Raw genomic sequence first — 22692 nt, 5'->3', positions numbered from 1 at the left:
ATACAGTGAGTAAGTGATATAGCAGGGATTCTAACCTGGGTTTCCTGGTTTGGATATATAATCTGTGTTATAATCTGGTGCTTCTCAGACTTTAATATATGATATTATTAAAATACAGATTGATTCTTCACGTCTGGGTGGGGCCTGAGATTTTGCATTTTTAATAACTCCCAGGTGATATCAGTGCCGCTGATCCTTCAACCATACTTTGAATAGTAAGGCTAGTTCACCACTGTACTCCACTGCTGTTGACCCAGATTTGGAACTATAGGTGTCCTCTGCCCTTAAGCTGATTTCAATATTGAAAGTCATTCTAAATTTGATCAACCGCAGGTGATTACTACAGAGTGAGTTACCGTTTAAAGAGTGACTTCCCTCAGTGTATTTTAATTGTACCCTCTTGTCTTGATGTAAACCCTATAAAACCAAGATTCAAACTTCAAAGATAAGTGAAGCTGGGGGGAATGAAGGAGTGAAAAAAAGAAATGGTTAATTAAATGGAAGTATTTAAGTGTAATGGTAATCGCTACAGGTGGTGATTCATAATAATTCATTAGTTTTCTGAAAGTTGATCTTTCTAACCTGAGTTTAGGAAGAAATATTTATTATGTGTAGAGATTGCTTGGTGCACAGAGTTCTGGTCTGACCCAACAAAGGCAGTAGGCTATTTCCAGGGATTTGTTTAGAATTAACTTCTTTTTGTTAGAGACTTTTTTATGTAATGGGATTTTCATCTGTTTAACTTCTAAGCATTAGGTAGAACTCATTCTCTAGTTACTGTTCCATCATTAGTGAGATTGATAATATCTCAGCTTTTCACCTTGTGCCCCAGCTTCCTCTCTTATGATATTTTTTTGAACAATAGGATCCAACAGTGTAGAGGAATTTGTCACAAATTTGTATTTTCATCTGCAAGCATTTATTGTTGTAATAAAACTAGTAAATAAAGTGAACAGCATGTTATTGAAGCATGGACTTGGGAGTCAGAAGGGCCTGGATTTAGATATTGGAGCCAACATTCACTAACCAGGCAAGGTTCTGAATTTCTCTGAGCCTCAGTTTTCTATCTGTAAATGGGGAAAGAATTTGGCTTGAATGGTGAGGGTTGTAGGAAAGACAAATATGAGGCCCTTGAGCAACATGTCTCAAAGTGTATTCTTTGGGATTCTTAAATTGGACTTTCAATAGATGCCACCTGGAGGAAAAATGTTTCTATGTCCTAATAAGTTTCCTTTACCCGGGATTTCTTGGAGCTGTTAGTAATATCAGTCAGCCATGTGACTGTCCTAAAGGAAGAGAAATTTGTAACATTTCCTAAATTACTGGAACCTAGTCTTCATGGAGCAAGATGCTCTAGAATGCTTTGAGAAACACCAGCCTAAGTATTATCTGGTTTGTAGTGGGCACTCAAAAAGTATTCTCCCTTCCTACTGTGAAACCAGCTTAGAAATAGAACAGAAACAAAAAAGACTTGAATTTTCTCAATTGATGTCTCACAGGCAGTGATATCTTTCTTTTTTAAACTATAGGTATTTCTTGCAACAAAATTATAGAAGCCAGGCTAACATTGTACTTGTTATGGGCACGTGTGCTTGATCATTCGTTTTGGCTTGTTTTTTTTATTTGGGTGCCTATCATCTGAATCTGTTTATGAAAAGTTTGGAACCTGAACAATGTGGAAACTGAAAAAGCCAAATGCACTTGCTCTCCCAGAACCTTGACAGCTAGAGCATAGGCATGGGACCTCAGCTTGACCAATCAGATGCTCACACTTGGGACAGTGCATCTAGAGCCACTGATGCAAATACCTGAGACCATTTAGAAATCATACTGCCACCAGCAGTAGCTTCTAGGCATCCAGAGTCTGGTGTTGGCAGCATAGGCACCCCCAACTAAGCTGTGTCTGTGGGAGGTCTTTGGCTGTAGTTCCAGGATGCCTAGCTTCCTTGGTTCCGTCTGTTTTCTGAATGTGAATCTCTAAGCTTTCCTGTTGATTGCATGAGCTATCAGTTACCCTTCCAGTAAATCACATTTTTGCTTTAGTTAGCCAGAGTCTATTGTTTTCAACCCAGACCCTTGAATGGTACAGAATAAGTCAAAATAGCTTTAGTTAAAGTGAGATACATATTTGTGTGAAGATTTGCCAGTGACTTCATCTACATTTTTTTAAACCAGTAAAATCGTTGTGAGTTGTGTATTTGCACAAGTTTTAGTCTGTGCTCTTGTTCTGGAGGATTTTTTTTTTATTGTTGGGTTTCAAGAGTTCTTTATATATTCTAGATAGTATGTATGGTTTGCAAATATTTTCTCCCAGTAGATTTTATAGTTTTACATTTAAGTCCATCATCCTTTTTTTTTTCTTTTTTGAGATATAATTGGCGTTTAACATTATATTAGTTTCAGGTATTCAACATAATGATTCCATATTTGTATATACTGTGAAATGATCACAGTAAGTCTAGTTAACACCCATCACCATAGTTAACAATTTTTTTTCTTGTGATAAGAACTCTTAAGGTCTGCCCTTAGCAACTTTCAAATATATAATACAGTATTAACTATAGTCATCATGCTGCACGTTATATCCGCATGACTTCTTTGTTTTTATAACTGGAAGTTTGTGCCTTTTGACTACCTTCATCTGTTTCATCCACCCCACCACCCCCCAACCCCTGCCTCTGGCAAACACCAGTCTGTTTCCTGTATCTATAAGTTTTGTATTTTTGTTTTTTTGGCGTTTTGTTTGTTTGAGATTCCACATATAAGTGAGATCATACAGAATTTGTCTTTTCTCTGTTTGGCTTATTTCGCTTAGCATAATGTCCTCAAGGTCCATTCATGTTATCGCAGATGACAAGATTTCCTTCTTTTTTGTAAGACTGTATAATATTACATTTTGTATATCTTTAATATATATAAAAATATAAAATGTGGTGTACATTTTATCTATCTACAGCCACATTTTCTCTATTCATCCATCAGTGGACACTTAGGTTGCTTCCATGTCTTAGCTATTGTAAATAATGCTGCAGTAAACATGGGAGTGCATATATCTTTTCAAGTTAGTTTTTTTCGTTACCTTTGGATAAATATCCAGAAGTGGAATTGATCATATATTTAATCTTTTGAGGAACCTCCTTACTGTTTTCCATAGTGGCTGCACCAATTTACATTCCCACCAGCAGTGCACAAGAGTTCCCTTTTTTGCACATCCTTGCCACATGATCCATTTTGAGTTAATTTTTATACAAAATATGAGACTGAGGTCAGAGTTCATCTTTTTGCCTATAGATGTCTACTTGGTCTGGCACCATTTGTTGATAAAAATATCCTTTGATTGACTTGCTTTTTCGCCTTTGTCAAAAATCAGTTGGGCATATTTGTGTGGGTCTATTTCTTGGTTCTCTATTCTGGTCCATTGGCATATGTGCCTATCCCTCCTCTATTACCGTGTATACAGTCTTGACTACTGTAGCTCTGTGTGTGTGTGTGTGTGTGTGTGTGTGTGTGTGTGTGTGTCTGTCTGTCTGAAAATTGGATGGAGTGATTCCCTCTCTCTCCTTTTTCAAAATTGTTTGAGCTATTGTAGTTCCATTGTCTTTAATATGAGTCTTCTTAGTCCATGAACATAGTATATCACTTCATATTTTTAGGTCTTGATTTTCTAAATCAACATATTTTGGTTTTTAGCATACAAGGCCTGTACATGCTTTGTTATATTTACGCCTAAGTATTTCAAATTTTTTTTGAGCAATTATGAGTGGTGTTGTAAAGTTTTGAGTCCACATGTCCATTGCCAGTATACAGAAATATGATTGATCTGTGTATGTTTATCTTGTATCCTACAGCTTTGCTGAAATCACTTGTTCTGGGAAGTTTTTTGTAGACTCCTTGGGATTTTATGCTTAGATAATACTTTGTTACCTGCAAATAAGGACCGTTTTATTTCTTCCTTTCTGATCTGTATACCTGTTACTTCCTTTTTTTACCTTATTTCAGTGGCTAGAACTTCCAACACTGTGTTGAATGAAACTGGAGAGAGCAGACCTTCTTACTTTGCTCCTAATTTTGGAGGGAGAGTATTCAGTGATTCGGGTTGTATGGTGTTGGGGCTAACTGCTACTTCCTGTAGCTGAGGCAATGTAATAGCCTCCCACAAATGACTACAGCCACAATGATGTGACAGCCACTTGCTCTAAGTTAATGGGTGTGAGGTTTTGTGAGACAAAGCAAACCTGAGAGTAAGTGTACAAGTAGCTCACTTATAGTTTCCACTACATGTATCAGATTGTTGCCAGAATCCTGTTGGCCTCATTTTATATATTTGGAAGTTGTTGGCAGAAGGCATCTTGCTTATTTTCTCTTATATGCTGAGGTAATTTTTTTAAAAAGTAATCTGGAATCACATACCCTAAATGTGAACTTTAGAGGGGAAACATCTTTTTTTCTTCAGGAATGACCCCTACAGCAACATTTTAGAACATATTCTGGATTTTGTACCAACTCTTTCTGAATGCCCATTGGTTGAATGGATGCCAGCCATACAGACAAATACATGTTATTTCCAGAATACCGAACATGTTGGACTAACTCTAGACCAAAAGCTGCCTAAAATTTATACTTGAGCTTGGTCAGCTTTATATTATGCCAGCTTTCTTGGAGGAGGGACATTGACCCCCAGTGACTGCTGTATAGCAAATACATTATTAGAGGTAAAGAGCCCTGCAGTTCACCTCTTCCTCTGCATATGTGCTAGTTGCTAATGGGGGAAACCTTTATTTCTTCCTGTGCCTTGGCCGGAGCATCTTAATGGACCTTAGTAAAATGATTGTGTTCTGTGCTCAGGATATTTCTAGTGGGAGTCTTATACCTCATTTTCTAATGAAAAAAAATAAAAGTATTTTGTTTCCTTTGTTCTTATGACATAATGTATTTTTATGGGTTAAAACAGTAAAAGATACAGAAAAGCACAGGTAAAACAATCATACATAATCCTTTTGGTTAGATTGAATTAACATTTTGATGCATACCCCTTCTAAGCTGTGTTCTTTAAACATGGGTTTATACTATTTATTCTGTTTTGTAACCTTTTTATTTCACCATGAACAGCTTTGCTGTTATGTAATTGTGTGCAGTGTTTTTAACAGCTGTGTAATAGTCTGTTTTAAACCAATCCTATTTTGGATATTTGATCCTTTTCACTTCTTCACTGTTATACATGGTCATGCAGTATGGATTCTTGTGATTAAATATATATATACATTCTTATGATTTTCTTTGGGTAAATTCCCAGAAGTGGAATTGCTGAGTTTTCCAAAATACTGCAGGATGTGGTGAATTTTTCCATCCTGAGGTGTGTTAAAACAGTTTACTCTTACTTTCAAGTATGAGTTTGAGAGGTCAGGGTGGGGGGAATTTTAATTTTGGCTTAAATTGGTTACAGGCTTGTGTAACTTGAATGTGGGCCAGTTTTATTTGGAGAGATTGTTTACCACTCCTTACCTCATACCTGTACCTCTGAGTTGGCCTGCATCATAACTCCAATTTTACTTTAAACATTTTGCATGCTCTTTGTTCTATATTGTCTATGTCCAAGCATGTAGAGCTCAAGCTTGCAACTTTAAGTTCTCACTTTTTGGGAAATTTTCTTTTCAGATCGTAAAACAGAAAATCGAAAACATGAAAGTAGACAGGACTAAACTGAAAAAGACACCTACTGAGGCTGTAAGTATCCAAAAGTTTGCCTGTTTTTTCATTTCAGAAAAAAATCTTTGCAGTCAGTTCACTCATATTGATCTTCCAAATATATCATCACTTATATACACACAGTGCAGTAAAACAGCAACTTGTCTTGAAACAGTCAAATTTTCTTTTGAACTTCCCTTGGTTGAAAAGGTGAATAAGCTAGTGATCAGTGGAGAGTGAGCACTAAACAGTTTATAGCTATATGTACCTGAAGTAGGCTGTCTGGCTGCTGTTTCTGTGCATTGAAAGGCAGCATGGTATAATGGAAAGAGCAAGTATGGATTCAGATTCTGTCTGTATTTGCAGGATCTTTCTCAATTTTGTTATCTAGAAAATTAAAGTGGTAACACCTTTCTCACTAGATTTCTTGTGAGGCCAGTGTTTTAGCTTTCTTTATTACTGATTCTTAATCATACAGTTCAGCTTAACCTATATTAACCTGTGTATTGGGTGTCCATGTCAGTTGATCCTGTGTCAGCAGTAGAAATCCCAGCTTCTGTCCAATATTCTATTGGCCTGCTTAAACTGCATTCTGAAATTAAGGAAGTATTGTATTGTTATGACACTCCCATAGACCCCATGTGCTGTAGTTCAAGGAGCACAAGCTTTGGAATTAGACATGGGTTTGAATCTTACTAGATTTTTGTGTCTGAGAGTTAACTTGCCTGGTTTCCACAGCTGTAAAATGGGGTTGAAAATTCCTCCGTCCCTGATGTGAGGCAGCTGCTCAGTAAAGTATCTGGCACATAATTAGTTGGTTCATTTTCTAAATACAGGCCACTTGGTTTTTTAAAAACTGTAACTACCTGGCAAGTATCACCCAAGGGTATCACTATTGATATTTATTCCAGTATTGCATGGGCAGTTCTCCTGCCCTTTTCATTCAGTGTTATACTAATGAGTATGAGAAGTGCTGTCTTCGTACATCCTCTCCAGCATTGCAGATTATCTTTTAAATTTTTGTTAATAGGTGGAGAAAAAATATTTCACTCTTCTGATTTGCATGCCTTAATACATATATTTTCACATTTATTGGCCTTATATTAGTTGTCTGCTCGTGCTGTTTTATTTTGTATTTGACATTGGAACGTCAGTTTCTTATTGAATGCCATACATATTGAGTATGTTCATTTTACATACCTGTTCATTTCCTTTTCATTTTGTTTTTGATATGTTTTGGCATCTAGAATTTTCGACAGTTAACACACTCAAATTTTTTGGAAACTGAAAAGCAAAAAGAAAACTTGCCTGAAGTCATTTAACTTCCAGGATAATTCAACCTTGTAGATAATCAGAGAAATTCAATTTCTTTTTCTTTTACCTAGTAGATTGTTATAGATTTGTTCTTGGAGTCACACTTATGTACAGATTCCTGGCTTATTTCAGTTAGCATAATGCTCTCAAGGTTCATGCATATTGTCACAAATGACAAGATTTCATTCTTTTTTTTATGGCTGAATAGTATTCCATTGTATATATGTACCACATCTTCTTATCCATTCATCGATGGACACTTGGGTGTTTCCATATCTTGGCTATTATAAATAATGCTGCAATGAACATGGGGGTTCATATATCCTTTCAAGTTAGTGTTTTCATTTTCTTTAGATGAATACCCAGAAGTGGAATTGCTAGATCATATGGTAGTTCTATTTTTAATTTTTTGAGGAACCTTCATACTGTTTTCCATAGTGGCTGCACAAGAAAGATATTTATTGATCACTTTATGTATTGGCAGCTATGCAGAGGGTTTTTTCCCTAGATTTGACATCTTTATTGGAGCAAATCAACATAAACCATGGCAATTGGTATGCAGCCATTGAACTGGCAAGTACTTTGTTTTGTACTACCGTAAGTAAGGAAAATCACACTCAGTTTGCATTTATGCAACAGGGACAAGACGGTAAAGATACACTTTTGTCCCTGGTGCATTCTGCAAACCGCAAAGTCCATAGGGATCTTGATACTCCTGATAAAACAACATGGTGCTGGTACGTTAAATTGATGCTGTTATGCTAACTGGGGCTTGTGAACAGAAAGCACAAGCACTTTAGATGCCTTAGACATATGTGTGCCAGAGAGTGCCCTTTGAAGGTTGAGGGCCTGCCACGTCAGGAAATTTTCTAGGGGTTCAAAGGTCTGGGAAATGTCAAAATTTCCCTTCTAAAGTGAGAGACATGTTTTTGCACCTTGTACCACACACCATGAAGAAAGAGGAACAGTGTATGGGGTGCCTCTTTGGATTTTGGAGCCAGCATGTATTACATTTAGGCATGCTGTTTTGATCCATTTACTGGATAATTTCTGAAGTGATAGTAGTGTTTGGATCTAGAGAAGACTCTGCAGAAGGTTCAGGCTATGATGTAAGCTGCCCTACTCTGTGCACATTATGGCCTAGTAGATCCAGGTGTCTGACTTAAGTGTCAGCCAAAGATGCTGTGGGATGCCTCTGGCAAGCCCCAATAGGAGAATCACAGCTTAAGACCTAGGGGGTAGAGTTTGGCCGTGCTGTTCTCTGCCAACAGCTATTCTGACATTCAGAAAAGCAGCTTCTGGCTTGCTACTGGACCTTGATAAAGACTGAATGCCTGATTATGAGATACCAAATGATTACAGGACCCAAATGTTTGTCATGAACTGGGTGCTATCTAACCCACAGAATCATAAAATTGGGTCTGCATCGTTGCAATCCATTAGAAATTGAAGTGGTATATTTGATAGTAGGCCCAGGTAGGTCCAGAAGGCACAAGTGAACTGCATGAGCAGGTGGTTCACACTCCTTTGTTATCTGTTTCTACTACTTCACTACCTCTCCCTCAACCTGTATGACTTCAAGGAGAGGAAGAAAAAGTGCAGGTCTGGTTTGTTGAAGGGTTTTATGCCAAGAATTTTACATGTCTTTAATTACCACAGAAATTTGAGATAGCTCTTAATAATGTTTACTTTAGAGAGAGAAAAGGTTTCAGACTTAGCTTAAAAAAAATTTGCCCTTAAGCCCCTATTGTTCCACGTTCCATTTTGGCTGCAGAAAATGCCCCTAGTTTAAATCTCACAACATTGCTGGGTAAATAGGTCGTGTTAAGTTCATTTTGCGGAAGAGGATACTGAGATTCAAAGAGGTAGCTTACCAACTACCTAATTCTAAAGTCCATGCTCTTTGTAACAGTAAGCTGTCTTTCAGTATTTAAGCTCCTAATATGTGAGATAAGTGCTTTATGCAAATACTTGAGCTTCACATTTCCAAGGTGGTTCTTAGGTCTTTTTTCTGGTGAGAAAACTGTGGCTAAGAGGTTGGATTTGCTCATGATCAAACAACTTTGTAAACATCAAGTGAAAAACTGAACCCAGATTTGTTTGGTTCCAAATCTAGGCCCATTCCTAGGATACCATACTGCTTTACAGAGTCAAAGAGCAAGTGTAATCACTTCCAGCTGCCATCCATTAATAGCAGCATCTCTATCCCAGTCCCTATTCCTCCCCCCCCCCCCCCCCCACCAGCTCCACTTTCGGAAACTTACTATGAACTCTGAATCCACACCTTGTTACCTGACAAACAGGCCCTTTCATCAGTAAAACAGAGCAGGAATATATGGAAATGGAAACCCCAAGTAAGAATGGAGTCCTAGTTTTACACAGTTCAGAAATTCTTTGCCTCCTATAATTGGATGGTTTAATGTTGCAGAAAAATATAGCCAGTGCTAATCTTCACCTTTGTGAATTCACTAGGGCTCCTCAGTGTTCCTCTAATTGAACATTTCTTATCAGGCATTCTAGTTAACTTTCAGACTATGATACAGATTCCTCATTTTGTTTTTATTGATATTTAGCTTGTTTCCTTTATTTCTGTTGTCTGTACACTTCCAAGTAGTTTGTCTACATCTACAGGTTCATCCAGGTTTTAAAAAAATACACAGATGGATTGTTTCATTATAAGATTTCTGTATTAATCTCAGGTGATCGTCTGGCAAATTTCCACTTAAGTAGTGAGTTCTATCAAAAGTTAAATCATTGAGTGTGTTGACATAAGGGGGTTTTTTTCCTATTCTTCCTTGTTGTGTCTCCCTCATACTCCAAAATACCCTTTTGTGAATACCTGTTTGTTTTTCTCAGCCTGCAGACTGCAGAGCCTTAATAGACAAACTCAAAGTTTGTAATGATGAGCAACTCCTCTTGGAACTGCAGCAGATCAAAACATGGAACATTGGAAAGGTATGTAAACCCATGCTCCCAAAAGAGAAACCAAAACGAGGTAGCCTCATTCAGCAATTACTTAATAAGCATCTAGTGTGTGTCTGGCACAGCTCTAGACCAGTAATTTTTAGCCTGTGAATGGTTGCCAAGGAAATTTTGAAAGAAATGTAAAAGGAAAATTTTGCTAGCCAAGGATGAAGAATGTTTATACAGGTGATGATAAAGAATCTCAACCACAAAATTCCTTTAGTTTGACTGACAATATGAGCTTGAGATAGTCTCAGGATTTTTACTCTTAGCTTAAAAGACTCTTCTTTAGATAACTCTAAAAATGAGCACTTCAGATAAAGTGGATTCTGGCAGGGAAAGTCCTTGTGTTTTTAGACCTCAGAGGTAGCCAGAATTCTCCTTTTGAAGACCTAGCTGTAGGGGTTTTGATAGATATAGCAATGAACTCGGGTCCATGTGGCTCAGAGTATGATCTTTCTCATAGGTTTCTGTACTGGTGGGGGATTGAAGAGAAGCAAAGGTGGGAAGTGAACTTGTCTAGGTGTCATGCTTAGCAATCCATTGCAGCAAAGCTCAGCTACAGAGTACCCACACAGTACTTTTACCTTATTCTTATATCTTCCTCTTTCTCTTCCCCTCTCCAGTGCGAGTTATATCACTGGGTGGATCTGTTGGACCGCTTCGATGGAATTCTGGCAGACGCTGGACAGACAGTGGAGAATATGTCATGGATGCTCGTGTGTGATAGGCCAGAAAGAGAACAACTGAAGATGCTTCTCTTGGCTGTGTTGAACTTCACAGCCTTGCTCATTGAGTACAGCTTTTCCCGGCATCTGTATAGTTCCATAGAGGTAGGAGAGGTTCAAGCCTTTGTGATCTGTTCTTAACTAGAATTGTTCATGTCCAGAATAAGGAAATTGTTCTATCTGATGATTCTTTCCTTTTCATTACGGAGTTCTGGGGTTTTCAATGTCAGAGACATTGGTAGGATGTTTCTTGGCTAAAGATACCCTTCACAGGGTTGATGGGAGGGTTCTTTACTGTCACCTTCACCTTGCCTTTTAAGATTCAAGAAATTAATGCGAATGTAATACATGTATTGGTGTATTCTTGGGAATTTACAGGAGTTGATCTTGGTCCCAGGTTATCAGAGCAGCCCCAAATTACTTTTAAAATATTAGACATAATTTGATTTCCTTGACACATTACTGCACTTACTGCTTTTCTAAGTTTTAGTGTGCTGCTTTTTAATTTCTGCTCCCCCTCCCCAAAATGTATATTAATAGCATGCTATGTATTCTTAAAGAGTAAAGTGGGCACAGGAATTAGTGAACTTTTGAATTGGTCAAAAATCAGTATAAGAAGAAACTCTCTTCCTTTAGCCTAACTTCAGAGTTTTTATCACTGTTGATTTAGTGCCCTGTTGTTATGTGTTACTTTTCCTAAGTCTTCATTAAAGAAACAGAATCAGAATCAGAACAAACAGGTAGAAAGTAAATGGCTTAAGAAGAGAAGTGGAATAACTGAACTAAAGACCTAATACCTGAAGTTTTAAGTAGGGAATGGCTAAGCAGTCTGTTGAAGATGAAATAGATAAGCTGCAAAAGGAAATCCATAGCCTTCTGTGGATAATCAGCAACCAGAAATACTTTGGTTCATTTCCAGCTAAATTACATACTGATTTTAACACTAACCAAATGTTTCAATATATTGGTAAATTTTGATTGTATTAAAAAGCAAAAATAGTTACTCTTGGGTTATTGTTACATACGCTGTATTGTAACAGTCTTAAGTGCCACCAGCTGTTGTTATTTTTAGTTTCTATATGAAGAACCCTGTGTTTTAATTAATTCCAATTTTGTATTTGTTGTAAAGGATACAGAAGGAGCATAAAATTATCTTAGTCTATACTTTTAGTCTAGTTGGAAACTTAATGTTCTTGAGTTCTGCTATGTATTAAAATATTACATATGTCTCTTTTGTAATCTGTTTCTTCCTGTGGAGACATCTATGTAATTTTGAACTGTTCACATTTTTTTAACTTAAATTGGACTTTCTGGCTTGCTGCCAGATTATAAACTGCTTGGGCATAAGGTTACATGTTGTAGGTGCTCAAATATTTATAAATTTTTTTTGTATTGTTAAACTTCTTGATAGCTTTGTAAATCCATGGCATTTCAAGTTTTCAAGGTTTTGTATGCCTGATACCATGAACTTGCCCCACCATTTTTGTCCCCTGTAGCATTTGACAACTTTATTGGCTTCTTCTGATATGCAAGTGGTGCTGGCAGTCCTCAACCTTCTGTACGTATTTAGCAAAAGATCAAATTATATCACACGCCTTGGATCTGACAAGAGAACCCCACTGCTAACCCGGCTGCAGCATTTGGCAGAGGTGAGTCATGGGTGAAGAGTTGGAAGGACACAGAAGTTGGACCCTGTTATTCCTTTTCACAGGTGTTTCTTGCAGTGTCAAAATGAATAGGAATCCATAAGTTAACTTTACTGGCCTAATTGAGTAGAACTATTGGGGCCCATTTAACTAAGGTACCCCAAAAATCCTAGGAAGTATTCTCAATTTTATGAAGTAATTTTGAGGGATTTCATGAATCTCTGCTCACAAAGAGAATCTCTCTTTGTTCAAAAATGGCCACTTCTCTTCTGGAAAGAAAGTTTAGAATCAGATTCTGTTTGGAGGGAAACATTGGCTGCAATAAAAGATCTAGATTTTGAGTCCTGGCCTACCTTATTAGCTCTGATAGCAGTTTTCTCATCTGAGAATTTAGTTATATCTACCTTAAGAGTATTTTCAGAATAAAATAAAATGTAGGGTTCTTAGTGCTGCGCTCAGTAATTGGTGTGTGGTGGTAATGATTGTTAATTGAAGGCAAAAAGGCTCATGTTAAATTCAGCTTACTCCAACTATTGTCCAGTGTTTGTAGAGGCAAACTGATAATACATACTCAGGTTTGAGAGAGGTAGCCATTGCTAGAAAGCTTTCTTGGAAGAAAGTTGGTAGGGCTAACTTTTTAAAAGCTGAATAATAAATGGTTACCTCACAAGTCATACAACTCAAGTTTCAGGCTATTTTTAGGTGCATGGTTACTTTAAAATCATTTTTGTGTGATTATAAATGTAACATGTATTGCAAAAATTCTAGGATGTATAGGAAAGTATAAAGAGAATGTTAATCACCTGATATTCATCCAGATGGAGCCTCCCTTAAAATTTGAGCATATTTTCTTGGATTTGCAAATACAAGATTATTTTTAACCATTTTCTCATGATAGTTTTTTAGTGACTCAGTTAACCCAGTGATGTGAGCCAATTGTGACTATGCACAGATATTAGTGAACTGCAAATACAGCAGAAGTTCTCCAAGAAGACTTGAATCAGTTAAAAGCCAGTTGGTTGATTTTTGTGAGGGTCTAGGACACTGGTTCTCAAACTCGAGCATGCATGAGAAAGAGTCGATTTATTAAAGCATAGATAAGTCTCCCTCCCCTGTCTGCTCATACCCCTTTACCTCAATTCCCGCAACCCCCGTTTCTGATTCACTAGGCCTAGGGCAGAGCCCAGTAATGTGCATTCCTAATAAGTTTCCAGGGAATGTTGAGGCTGCTGGTCCAGGGATCATACTTTGAGAACCATTGGTTTAATCTATCCTATTGGGCAAAGTTACAAAATCTTACCAGATTCTTATAGTTCCATCCCAAAGGCATCAAGACCTTTTCTCTGATACCTGAATACATACCCATTCTTGAGCAAATCCCATCTAGTGAGGTGGTGTCAAATATGCCATGGTTGATATAAATGTTATTTATTGGGTATCTACTTAATTGCCAGGATCATATGGTAACTCTATGGAGTAGGTGAAGACGATGAGATTCAGAAGTTACGTTATTTTTAGGAAAAGCCCATGGGCTTTTAGCCCCTGATAAAGTGTGAAATGTGATAACTGCTGTTTGTAGAGTTGATTGGGCATGGTTTATGTTCCAAACCTGGGTGTCAGCCTGAGACCCAGCTCCTTGAATCCACACCCAACTCTTCCACTTGATAATATTCAAGAAGTATATGGCTAATCCTGCGCAGGAGATAGTATAAAACATGTTCTTTTCTTTAAAAAGCTCACATAGTAGTTGAGAAAGTGATATAGGGGCATAATTAAAAGGACAAAGAACTAGTTCTTCTTAGTACTAACTAATAAGTACCCTTGCATCTTAAACATTCCGTAGGTTTATCTTGTTGGCTGCAAAACAAACATCATAATAAAAATATGTGCTTGGTATTTAAAAATTTTGGAAATGTACGGAAGAAAATTTATCATAATTATGTATCTACTTTTCACATTTTGGTACATTTTCTTAGTCTTTATGCATATTTCTTTACATAGCTGAATGAATATAGTATATGTAACTTGATATCCTACTTTATTTACTTAACATACTAGCATCAGTGTTTTCCCATATTAACTTTACATAATTTTGTAAGAAATGTTTCTTTGTATTTAATAATGGTAATATCTCAGAAATGTCACAACATCACAGACTTTCATGAATCATGGCTTGACATGGTCTTTTAAGGATCCCAGCTTACCACAACTTTCTTATTGTAGGCACTTGATTTTTATTAGATCACAAAAGATAGAAAGATTTAGTGGTGACAGTAATAGTTGAAGTATTCTAAAAAACAATTAGTTGTGACAACAGAAGAAACAAAAGGAAAGTAATTGTGAAGATATATAGCCTTTCAAGCTTATTCCACCTTGCAAGCTTATTCCGCCTTGCAAATTCAGATCCTTGGTTTGACTTACCTGTCACCCCTATGTGGCATCAAGTATTTATATATCCCTTATCCTCACAGTTCTCAGCAAATTCCATGTTTCTTCACTGGAAGTCCTGGGAATAGCCAAGAAAATATTGAAAATGGAATGAGGAAATACTCTTCCTATTGGGTATTAACTTTTTTTATAAAGCTAAAAGGAATTAAAATAGTGTGGTAATAACAGTGGAAAATTTCCAGAAATGGATCCAACGTGTAAGAATCACTAAGCTTAATCATTTTTAGCTTTTGATATAAAGTGAGAGATGTGCAACTGTTCCTTTTACTTGAATACTTAGAGGCCCTTGTAAGTTTATTAATTGGCCTAATTTCAATATTATTGTGTCTCAGGGAACAGAGAGGCCTGAGGAGAGGGAGAGAGATGGTAGAACAGCCAGTCAGTGGAGCAGTCAGAACACATATTTTTTTTTCCATTAAATTTGCCATCTTGTATGGGCATGGTTCGTGGCACCCCAAAATAATGACAATAGTAATAACAATGATCACTGATCACAGATCATCATAACAAATATAATAATGATGAAAAGGTTTTAAATATTGCAAGAATTACCAAAATGTGACACAGTGACATGAAGTGAGCAAATGCTGTTGGAAAAATGAAAAAACCAGTAGACTTGCTCAATGCAGCGTTGCCACAAACCTTCAATTAAAAAAGCAGTATCTGCAAAGCACAGTAAAATAAGGTATGCCCCTGTGCATAGGCTCGATTTTGAAGTAAAGATCAGAGAAATCAAGTAACTTGTTCTGGTTGTTATTGAAGATGAACAGAATAGCTGTCTTAAATCTTTCCCTTTTCTCTGGTTCCTCCTGTATGTATATTTTAAAAGAACAAGCTTGAGAGAGCAAGAACATACTTTTTTTTTGGTCAGTGTAGCTAAAGGTTTGTCTATTTTTGTTGATATTTTCAAAGAAACAAATTTGGTTTAGCTGATTCTGTTTTTCTATTTTGTTTCATTTATCTCTGCTCCAGTTTTACTATTTCCTTCTTTATGTTTGCTTTGGGTTTAGTTTGCTGCTGTTTTTCTAGTTCCTTAAGGTGGACTGTTAGGTTACTGATTTGAGATCTTTCTTTTTTAAATGTAGGCAATTAACAGCTGTAAATTTCCCTCTAAGCACTGCTTTATCCCATAAATGTATCCCATAAGTTTTGATATGAAGTGTTTTCATTTTCATTCGTCTCAAGGAATTTTCTAATTTCCCTTTTGATTTCTTCTTTTACCCATTGGTTGTTAACAGTATATTGTTTAATTTCCACGTGTTCGTGAATTTTCCAGATTTCCTTCTGTTACGGATTTCTAATTTCTTTCTGTTGTTGGATATGATACTTTGTATGATTTTATTCTTTTTTAGAAGTTTCTTAAAGTTTGTTTTGTTGCCTAACATATGGTCTATATGGGAGACTATTTTGTATGTACTTGAGAAGAATGTATATTCTGTTCCGGGGTGGATTGTTCTATATACATGTATATATCTGTTAGGTCTGGTTGATTTAATGTTCAAGTCTTATGTTTTCTTGATTTATCTTTTGTCTAGTTATTAATGTTTTCCCTGTGTATTACAACTAACATCTTCATTAATGAAAAGTTAGTTCAAATTAATACCAACTTAGTTTTAAGAGTAGACAAAAACTTTCCTCCTATATAGCACTTTCCTCCCACTGTATGTTGTTGCCACAAATTACATCTTTATATATTGTGTGCCCATCAACATAGATGTAGAATTTACTTTTTTATGTAGTTGTTTTTTAAAACACTCAGAAAAAAAGGAGTTACAAACCAAAAATACATTATTAATGCCTTTTATATTTACCTATGAAATTAACTTACTGGTGTTCTTAATGTCTTCATATGGAGTCAGGTTACTGTGGCGTGTCCTTTCATTTCAGCCTGAAGGACTCCCGTTTAGCATTTCTTACAGGCAGGTCTACTAGCAACAAGCTCTGTCAGCTTTTATCTGAGAAAGTGTTAATTTCTCCTACATTTATGAAAGATAACTGTGCCAGATATAGAATCTGATTGGCAGTTATTTTCTTTTAGCACTTTTGAATATGTCTTCCCACTGCATTCTGGCCTCCATCGTTTCTGATGACAAATCAGCTGTGAGGATCCCTTGTATATAACAAGTCACATTTCTCCTTCTGCTTTCAAGATTATTCTCTCTGTCTTGGCCTTTGACAATTTGATTATAATGTGTCTTTCTGTGGATCTATGTCGTTTTATCCTGTTGAAATTCATTGAGCTTCTTGGATTTATAGATTCATGTCTTTTGTCAAATTTGATGTTTTGGCCATTATTTCTTTAAATAATCTCTTTGCCCCTTTTTCTGTCTCTTCTCCTTGGACTCCCATTATGTATATGTTGGTATACTTGGTGAAGTCCCACAGATCTCTTAACCTCTATTTACTTTTTTTTTTCTCTATCTGCTCTTCAGACTGGGTAATCTCAATTGACCTGTCATCAGGTTCATTGATTCTTTTTTTTTTTCACCTTCCAATATTTATTTTCAAATTTGTCAGAATTTTTATAAAAGTGATGCATGTTCAGTGTTGAAAATTAAGAAAATATAAAAAAGTATAAAGAAGAAAATAATAATAATCCTCAACCACCACCATGTAGAAAAAATAACTAACATTGTGTTTCATATGCTGCTTTCCCCCCCCATGTAACCTATGGTGAGTATTTTCCCACAGCATTAAATATTCTTTGAAAATACCATTTTTAAAGTCTTAGCTTCCAAACCACCCTCCTGGTCCTCCATTGTTGCCCTTCTATGTCTGCTTGACTGGTGCCTCCTCTTCTGCTGCCTCCGAGTGTTAGAGTGGCCCAGGACTCCACCCCAGGCTCTGTGTCTTATCCAGCTATCAATACATTCTGCCTAGGTGATCTGATCCAATTGCATGGTTTTAAGGACCATTGACTCCAAAAATTGTATGTTTTCCTTGAACCTCAAACTTGTATATTTACTGCCTTCTCAAAATCTCTGCTGGATATCAATTGTAATGTGTACAAAATCAAACTTTACAAAGACCTCACCTCACATTTCTTTCCCCCAGGCTCAGTCCATTCCAGATAACTGGCACCCTTGCTTTCCTGGACAGTGGCAGGCACACTCTTGCTGCAGGGCCTCTGCACAGCTACATCCCCAGTTGTCTCTATGGCTTGCTCCCTCATCTTCTCTAAGTCTTAAGAGCCACCATCTCAGTGAAGTCTTCCCTACCATCCTGTTTTAAAATTAGAACACCTACCTTACTCCCTATTACACTTTTCTTCATTTTTTTTCTGTAGCACATATTGCCACCTAACATTATATATATTTAATTAAGTTCATTAATTCATTTTTCTCCCTGCTTACATCTGCTGTTGAACCACTCTGGTGAATTTTTCATTTCTGTTATTGTGCTTTTTCAGCTCCAGAATTTCTATTTGCTTCCTTTTTTATAACCTCTGACTCTTTATTGACATTCTTTGTTTGATGAAACATCATTCTCATGGTTTCCTTTAGTTCTTTGTATATGATTTCATTTAGCGCTTTAAGCATATTTAAAATAGATGATTTAAAGTCTTTGCCTACTAAATCCAGTGTCTGGACTTGCTCAGGAATGGTTTCTATTAATTAATTTTTTCTGGTTTTATGGGGATATAATTGAAATAAAGCATTGTGTAACTTAAAGGTATACAACATGATGATTTGATACACTTAATATATTACAAAGTGATTACCACAGTAGAAATTTGTGCGATTTGACCAACATCTCCACATTTCCCCCAATCCCCAGTCCCTGGCAACCACCATTCTTACCTCTATTTCTATGTGTTGAGCTTTTTTAGATTCCATGTATAAATGATACCATACAGTAATTGTCTTTCTCTGTCTGATTTATTCACTTACTAGAATGCCCTCAAGGTCCATCCATGTTGTCGCAGAAGGGGAGATTTCCTTCTTTCTTGTGGCTGAACAATATTTCATTGTGTGTGTGTGTATGTACAGCACATCTTCTTTATCCATTCATCCATAGACAGACACTTAAGTTGTTTCCATACCTTGGCTAGTGTGAATAACTTTACAGTAAGTGTGGGAGTGCAGATATCTCTTTGTCCTGATTTCCTTTCTTTTGGATAGATAGCCAGAACTGGGATTGCTGGATCATATAATAGTTCTATTTTCAATTTTTTGAGGCACCTCCATACTGTTTGTTTTCTGTAGTGGCTATACCAATTTATATTCCCACCAACAGCGCACAAGGGTCCCCTTTTCTCCAAATACTCACCAATACTTGTTATCTCTTGTCTTCTTGGAAATGGCCATTCTATCAGGTGTGAGGGTGATACATCATTGTGGCTATGATTCGCATTTCCCTGATGACTAGTGATACTGAGAACCATTTCATGTAACTGTTGGCCATTTGTATGTTGTCTTTGGAAAAATGTCTATTCAGTTCCTCTGCCCATTTTAAAATCAGATGGTTGGTTTTTGTTATTGTTATTCAGTTGTATCAATATGAGTTCTTTATATTTTGGATAGTAATTTCTTATCAGATATAATGGTTTGCAGATAGTTTCTCCTATTCAGCAGGTCGTCTTTTCATTTTGTTGATTGTTTCTTTTGCTGTGCAGAAGTGTTTTAGTTTGATGCAGTTTGCCTTTGTTGCTTTTGGTGTCATGTCCAAAAAATTGTCACCAAGACCAATGTTGGGGTGCTTTTACCCTGTGTTTTCTTTTAGGAGCTTTATGGTTTCAGGTCTTATGTTGAAGTCTTTAATTTAGGTTAATTTTTTGAATGGTATAAGATAGGGGGTCCAATTTCATTTTTCTGTGTGTTATCCAGAAAACTGGTTATCCAGTTTTCCCAGCACCATTTATTGAAGAGAGTATATTTTCCCCATTGATTATTGGCTCCCTTTCAAATATTAGTTGACTATGTATGTGAGGATTTATTTCTGGGCTCTTGATTATGTTCTGTTGGTCTGTGTGTGTTTTTAATATGCTAATACCATACTGTTTTGATTACTATAGCTTTGTAATGATGTTTGAAATCAGGAAGTATGATACCTGTAGCTTTGTTCTTTCTCAGGATTGCTTTAGTTTTTTGAGGTCTTCTTGGTTCCATATAAATTTAAGGATTGTTTTTCCTATTTCTGGGGAAAATGTCATTGAAATTTTGATAGTAATTAAAATCTGTAGATTGCTTTTGGTACTGTGGACATTTTGACAATATTCTTGCAATCCATGAACATAGGATGTTTGTGTCTTCTTTAATGCCTTTCATCAGTGTTTTATAGTTTTCAGTGTACAGATTTTTACCTCCTTGGTAAAATTTATTTCTAAGTATTTTACTGTTTTTTATGCTATTGTAAATGGGATTGTTTTCTTTATTTCTTTTTCAGAGAGTGTATGGAGATGTGACTGATTTCTGTATGTTGATTTTGTATCCTGCAACTTTACTGAATTTAATTCTAACAGTTTTTTGGTGGAGCCTTGAGGGTTTTCTGTATATAAGATCATATCATTTGCAAATGGAAACAGTTTTACTTCTTCCTTTCTGAATTGTATGCCTTTTATTTCTTTTTCTTGCCTAATTGGCTCTGGCTAGTATTTCCAATACTGTGTTGAATAGGAGTGGTTAGAGTGGGCACCCTTGTCTTCTTCCTGATCTTAGAGGGAAAGAATTCACCCTTTCATCCTTGAGTATGCTGTTAGCTGTGGACTTGTCATATGTGGCCTTTATCATGTTGAGGTATGTTCCTTCTATACCCCATTTTTGAGTTTTTATTATGAAAGGATGTTGAATTTTGTCATTGCTTTTTCTGCAACTTTTGAGATGATCATGTGATTTTTGTCTTTCATTCTGTTAATGTGGTATCACACTTACTGATTTGCATGTGTTGAAACATCTTTGCATCCCAGGGATAAATCCCACTTAAATCGTGGTGTATGTTCCTTTTAATATGCTGTTGAACTTGGTTTGCTGGTAGTTTGCTGAGGACCTTTGCAAGTTTGTTCATCAGGGATACTGGCCTGTAGTTTTCTGTTCTTGTAGTGTCCTTATCTGGCTTTGGTATCGGTAATTTTGGCCAAACAATGGTAATTTTTCAAGCAATGAGTTTGGAAGTGTTCCCACCTCTTCAATTTTTTGGTAAAAGTTTGAGAAGGATTGGTTATTCTTTAAATGTTTGGTGAAATTCACCAAGGAAACCATTTGGTCCTGGAATTTTCTTTTTGGGGTATTTTTTGATTACTGATTCAATCTGCTTACTCATTATTGGTCTATTCATATTTTCTATTTCTCCATGATTTTGTTTTGTTAGATTATATATTTCTAGGAATTTATCCAATTCTTCTAGGTTATCCAATTTGTTGACAGTTCATTCATAGTAGTCTCTTAATGATCCTTTGTATCTGTGGTATCAGTTGTAATGTCTCTTCTTTTGTTTCTCATTTTATTTATTTGAGTCTTCAGCCTTTTTTTCTCAGTGTAGCTAAAGTTTTGTCTATTTTGTTGAGTAGTTTTTTTAAAAAGAGCTCTTATTTTCATTAATCTTTTCTGTGTTTTTTCTACTCTCTCATTTATTTCTGTTCTGATCTTTGTTATTTCCTTTCTTCTGCTAACTTTAGGCTTAGTTTATTCTTCTTTTTCAAGTTTCAAGTTGAGGTATAAAATTAGGTTTATTTGAGATCTTGTTTCTTAATGTAGGCATTTATTCCTATAAACTTCCCTCTTAGAACTGCTTTTGGTGCATCTCATTCGTTTTCATGTGTTTTGTTTTCATTTTCATTTGTCTCAAGATGTTTTTAATTTCCCTTTTGATTTCTTTTGACCCATTGGTTGTTCAGTAGTGTATTGTTTAATTTCCACATCTTTGTGAATTTTTCCAGTTTTCTTCCTGTTACTGATTTCCAGTTTCATACTATTGGGGTCCAGAAAGATACTTGGTATGATTTCTATCTTAAATTTGCTAAGACTTGTCTTGTGACCTATCATATAATCTATGTAGGAGAATGTTCCATGTGGGTTTGAGAAGAGTGTGTATTCTGCTGTTAAATAAAATGTTATACATATGCCTACTAGGTCCATTGGTCTAAAGTATAGTTCAAATCCAATGTTTCCTTCTTGATTTTTCTCTCAGTACAATCCATTGTTGAAAGTGAGATGTTGACATCTCCTACTATTATTGTATTGTTCTCTGTTTCTCCCTTCATGTCTATTAGTATTTGCTTAATACATTTAGATGCTCCAACATTATGTCCATATAACTTACAATTGTTATATCCTCTTTGAATTGACCCCTTTATCATTCTATAATGACCTTAATTGTCTCCCATTACAGGTTATGAGTTAAAGCCTGTTTTGTCTGATATAAGTAGCTATCCCTGCTCTTTGGTTTCCACTTGTGTAAAATATCTTTTTCCATCCCTTTACTTTGAGCCTATGTGTGTCCTTAAAGCTGAGGTGAGTCTTGTAGGTAGCATATAGTTGGGTCTTGTTTTTTTTTCCATCCAGCTACTCTATGCCTTTTGATTGGAAAATCAGTCCATCTACATTTGGAGTAATTATTGATAGGCAGGGACTTAGTAATGCCATCTTACTAGTTCTTTTTTTGTTGTTTTTGTTGTTTTGCTTTTAGAAAAAGATAAAATAGTTTTATTTTAACACTGATAACAACTTAACTTTGCATCTGAAAAACTTTACCCTTTTATTCCCCTTCCATTTTATGTTTTTGATGTCACAGTTTACCTCTTTTTATATTGTGTATTCATTAACAAATTATTTTAGCTCTTATTTTTTTTAAACTTTTGTCCTTTAACCTTTATCATCCATGGATGATTGTTTAAGACAGTGTTCTCCTCGGGCTCTCAAACAGCTGCTGAGAGTGGCTACAGCTGGTTCACAGGCCACTGCAGGGTCCAC

At 36.1% G+C, this 22692-nt stretch overlaps 1 protein-coding gene across 12 annotated transcripts in view; it reads left to right on the top strand.

Annotated features, from left to right (window-relative positions):
• The window catches only part of HUWE1 (HECT, UBA and WWE domain containing E3 ubiquitin protein ligase 1), a 138858-nt gene that overhangs the window by 21467 nt on the left and 94699 nt on the right, over nt 1-22692 (top strand). For all 12 annotated transcript variants that reach the window (XM_036840528.1, XM_036840526.1, XM_036840532.1 and 9 more), the window contains 4 exons: nt 5656-5724; nt 9856-9954; nt 10590-10796; nt 12188-12340. In XM_036840528.1, coding sequence (XP_036696423.1) covers nt 5680-5724; nt 9856-9954; nt 10590-10796; nt 12188-12340 — 504 coding nt within the window. In that variant the 5' untranslated portion in view covers nt 5656-5679. The remainder of the gene's footprint in view (nt 1-5655; nt 5725-9855; nt 9955-10589; nt 10797-12187; nt 12341-22692) is intronic.

This window comes from Balaenoptera musculus, chromosome X, assembly GCF_009873245.2.
Source record: "Balaenoptera musculus isolate JJ_BM4_2016_0621 chromosome X, mBalMus1.pri.v3, whole genome shotgun sequence".
In the NCBI taxonomy this organism is placed as follows: Eukaryota; Metazoa; Chordata; class Mammalia; order Artiodactyla; family Balaenopteridae; genus Balaenoptera; species Balaenoptera musculus.
This window is presented reverse-complemented; position numbering and strand designations above follow the sequence as displayed.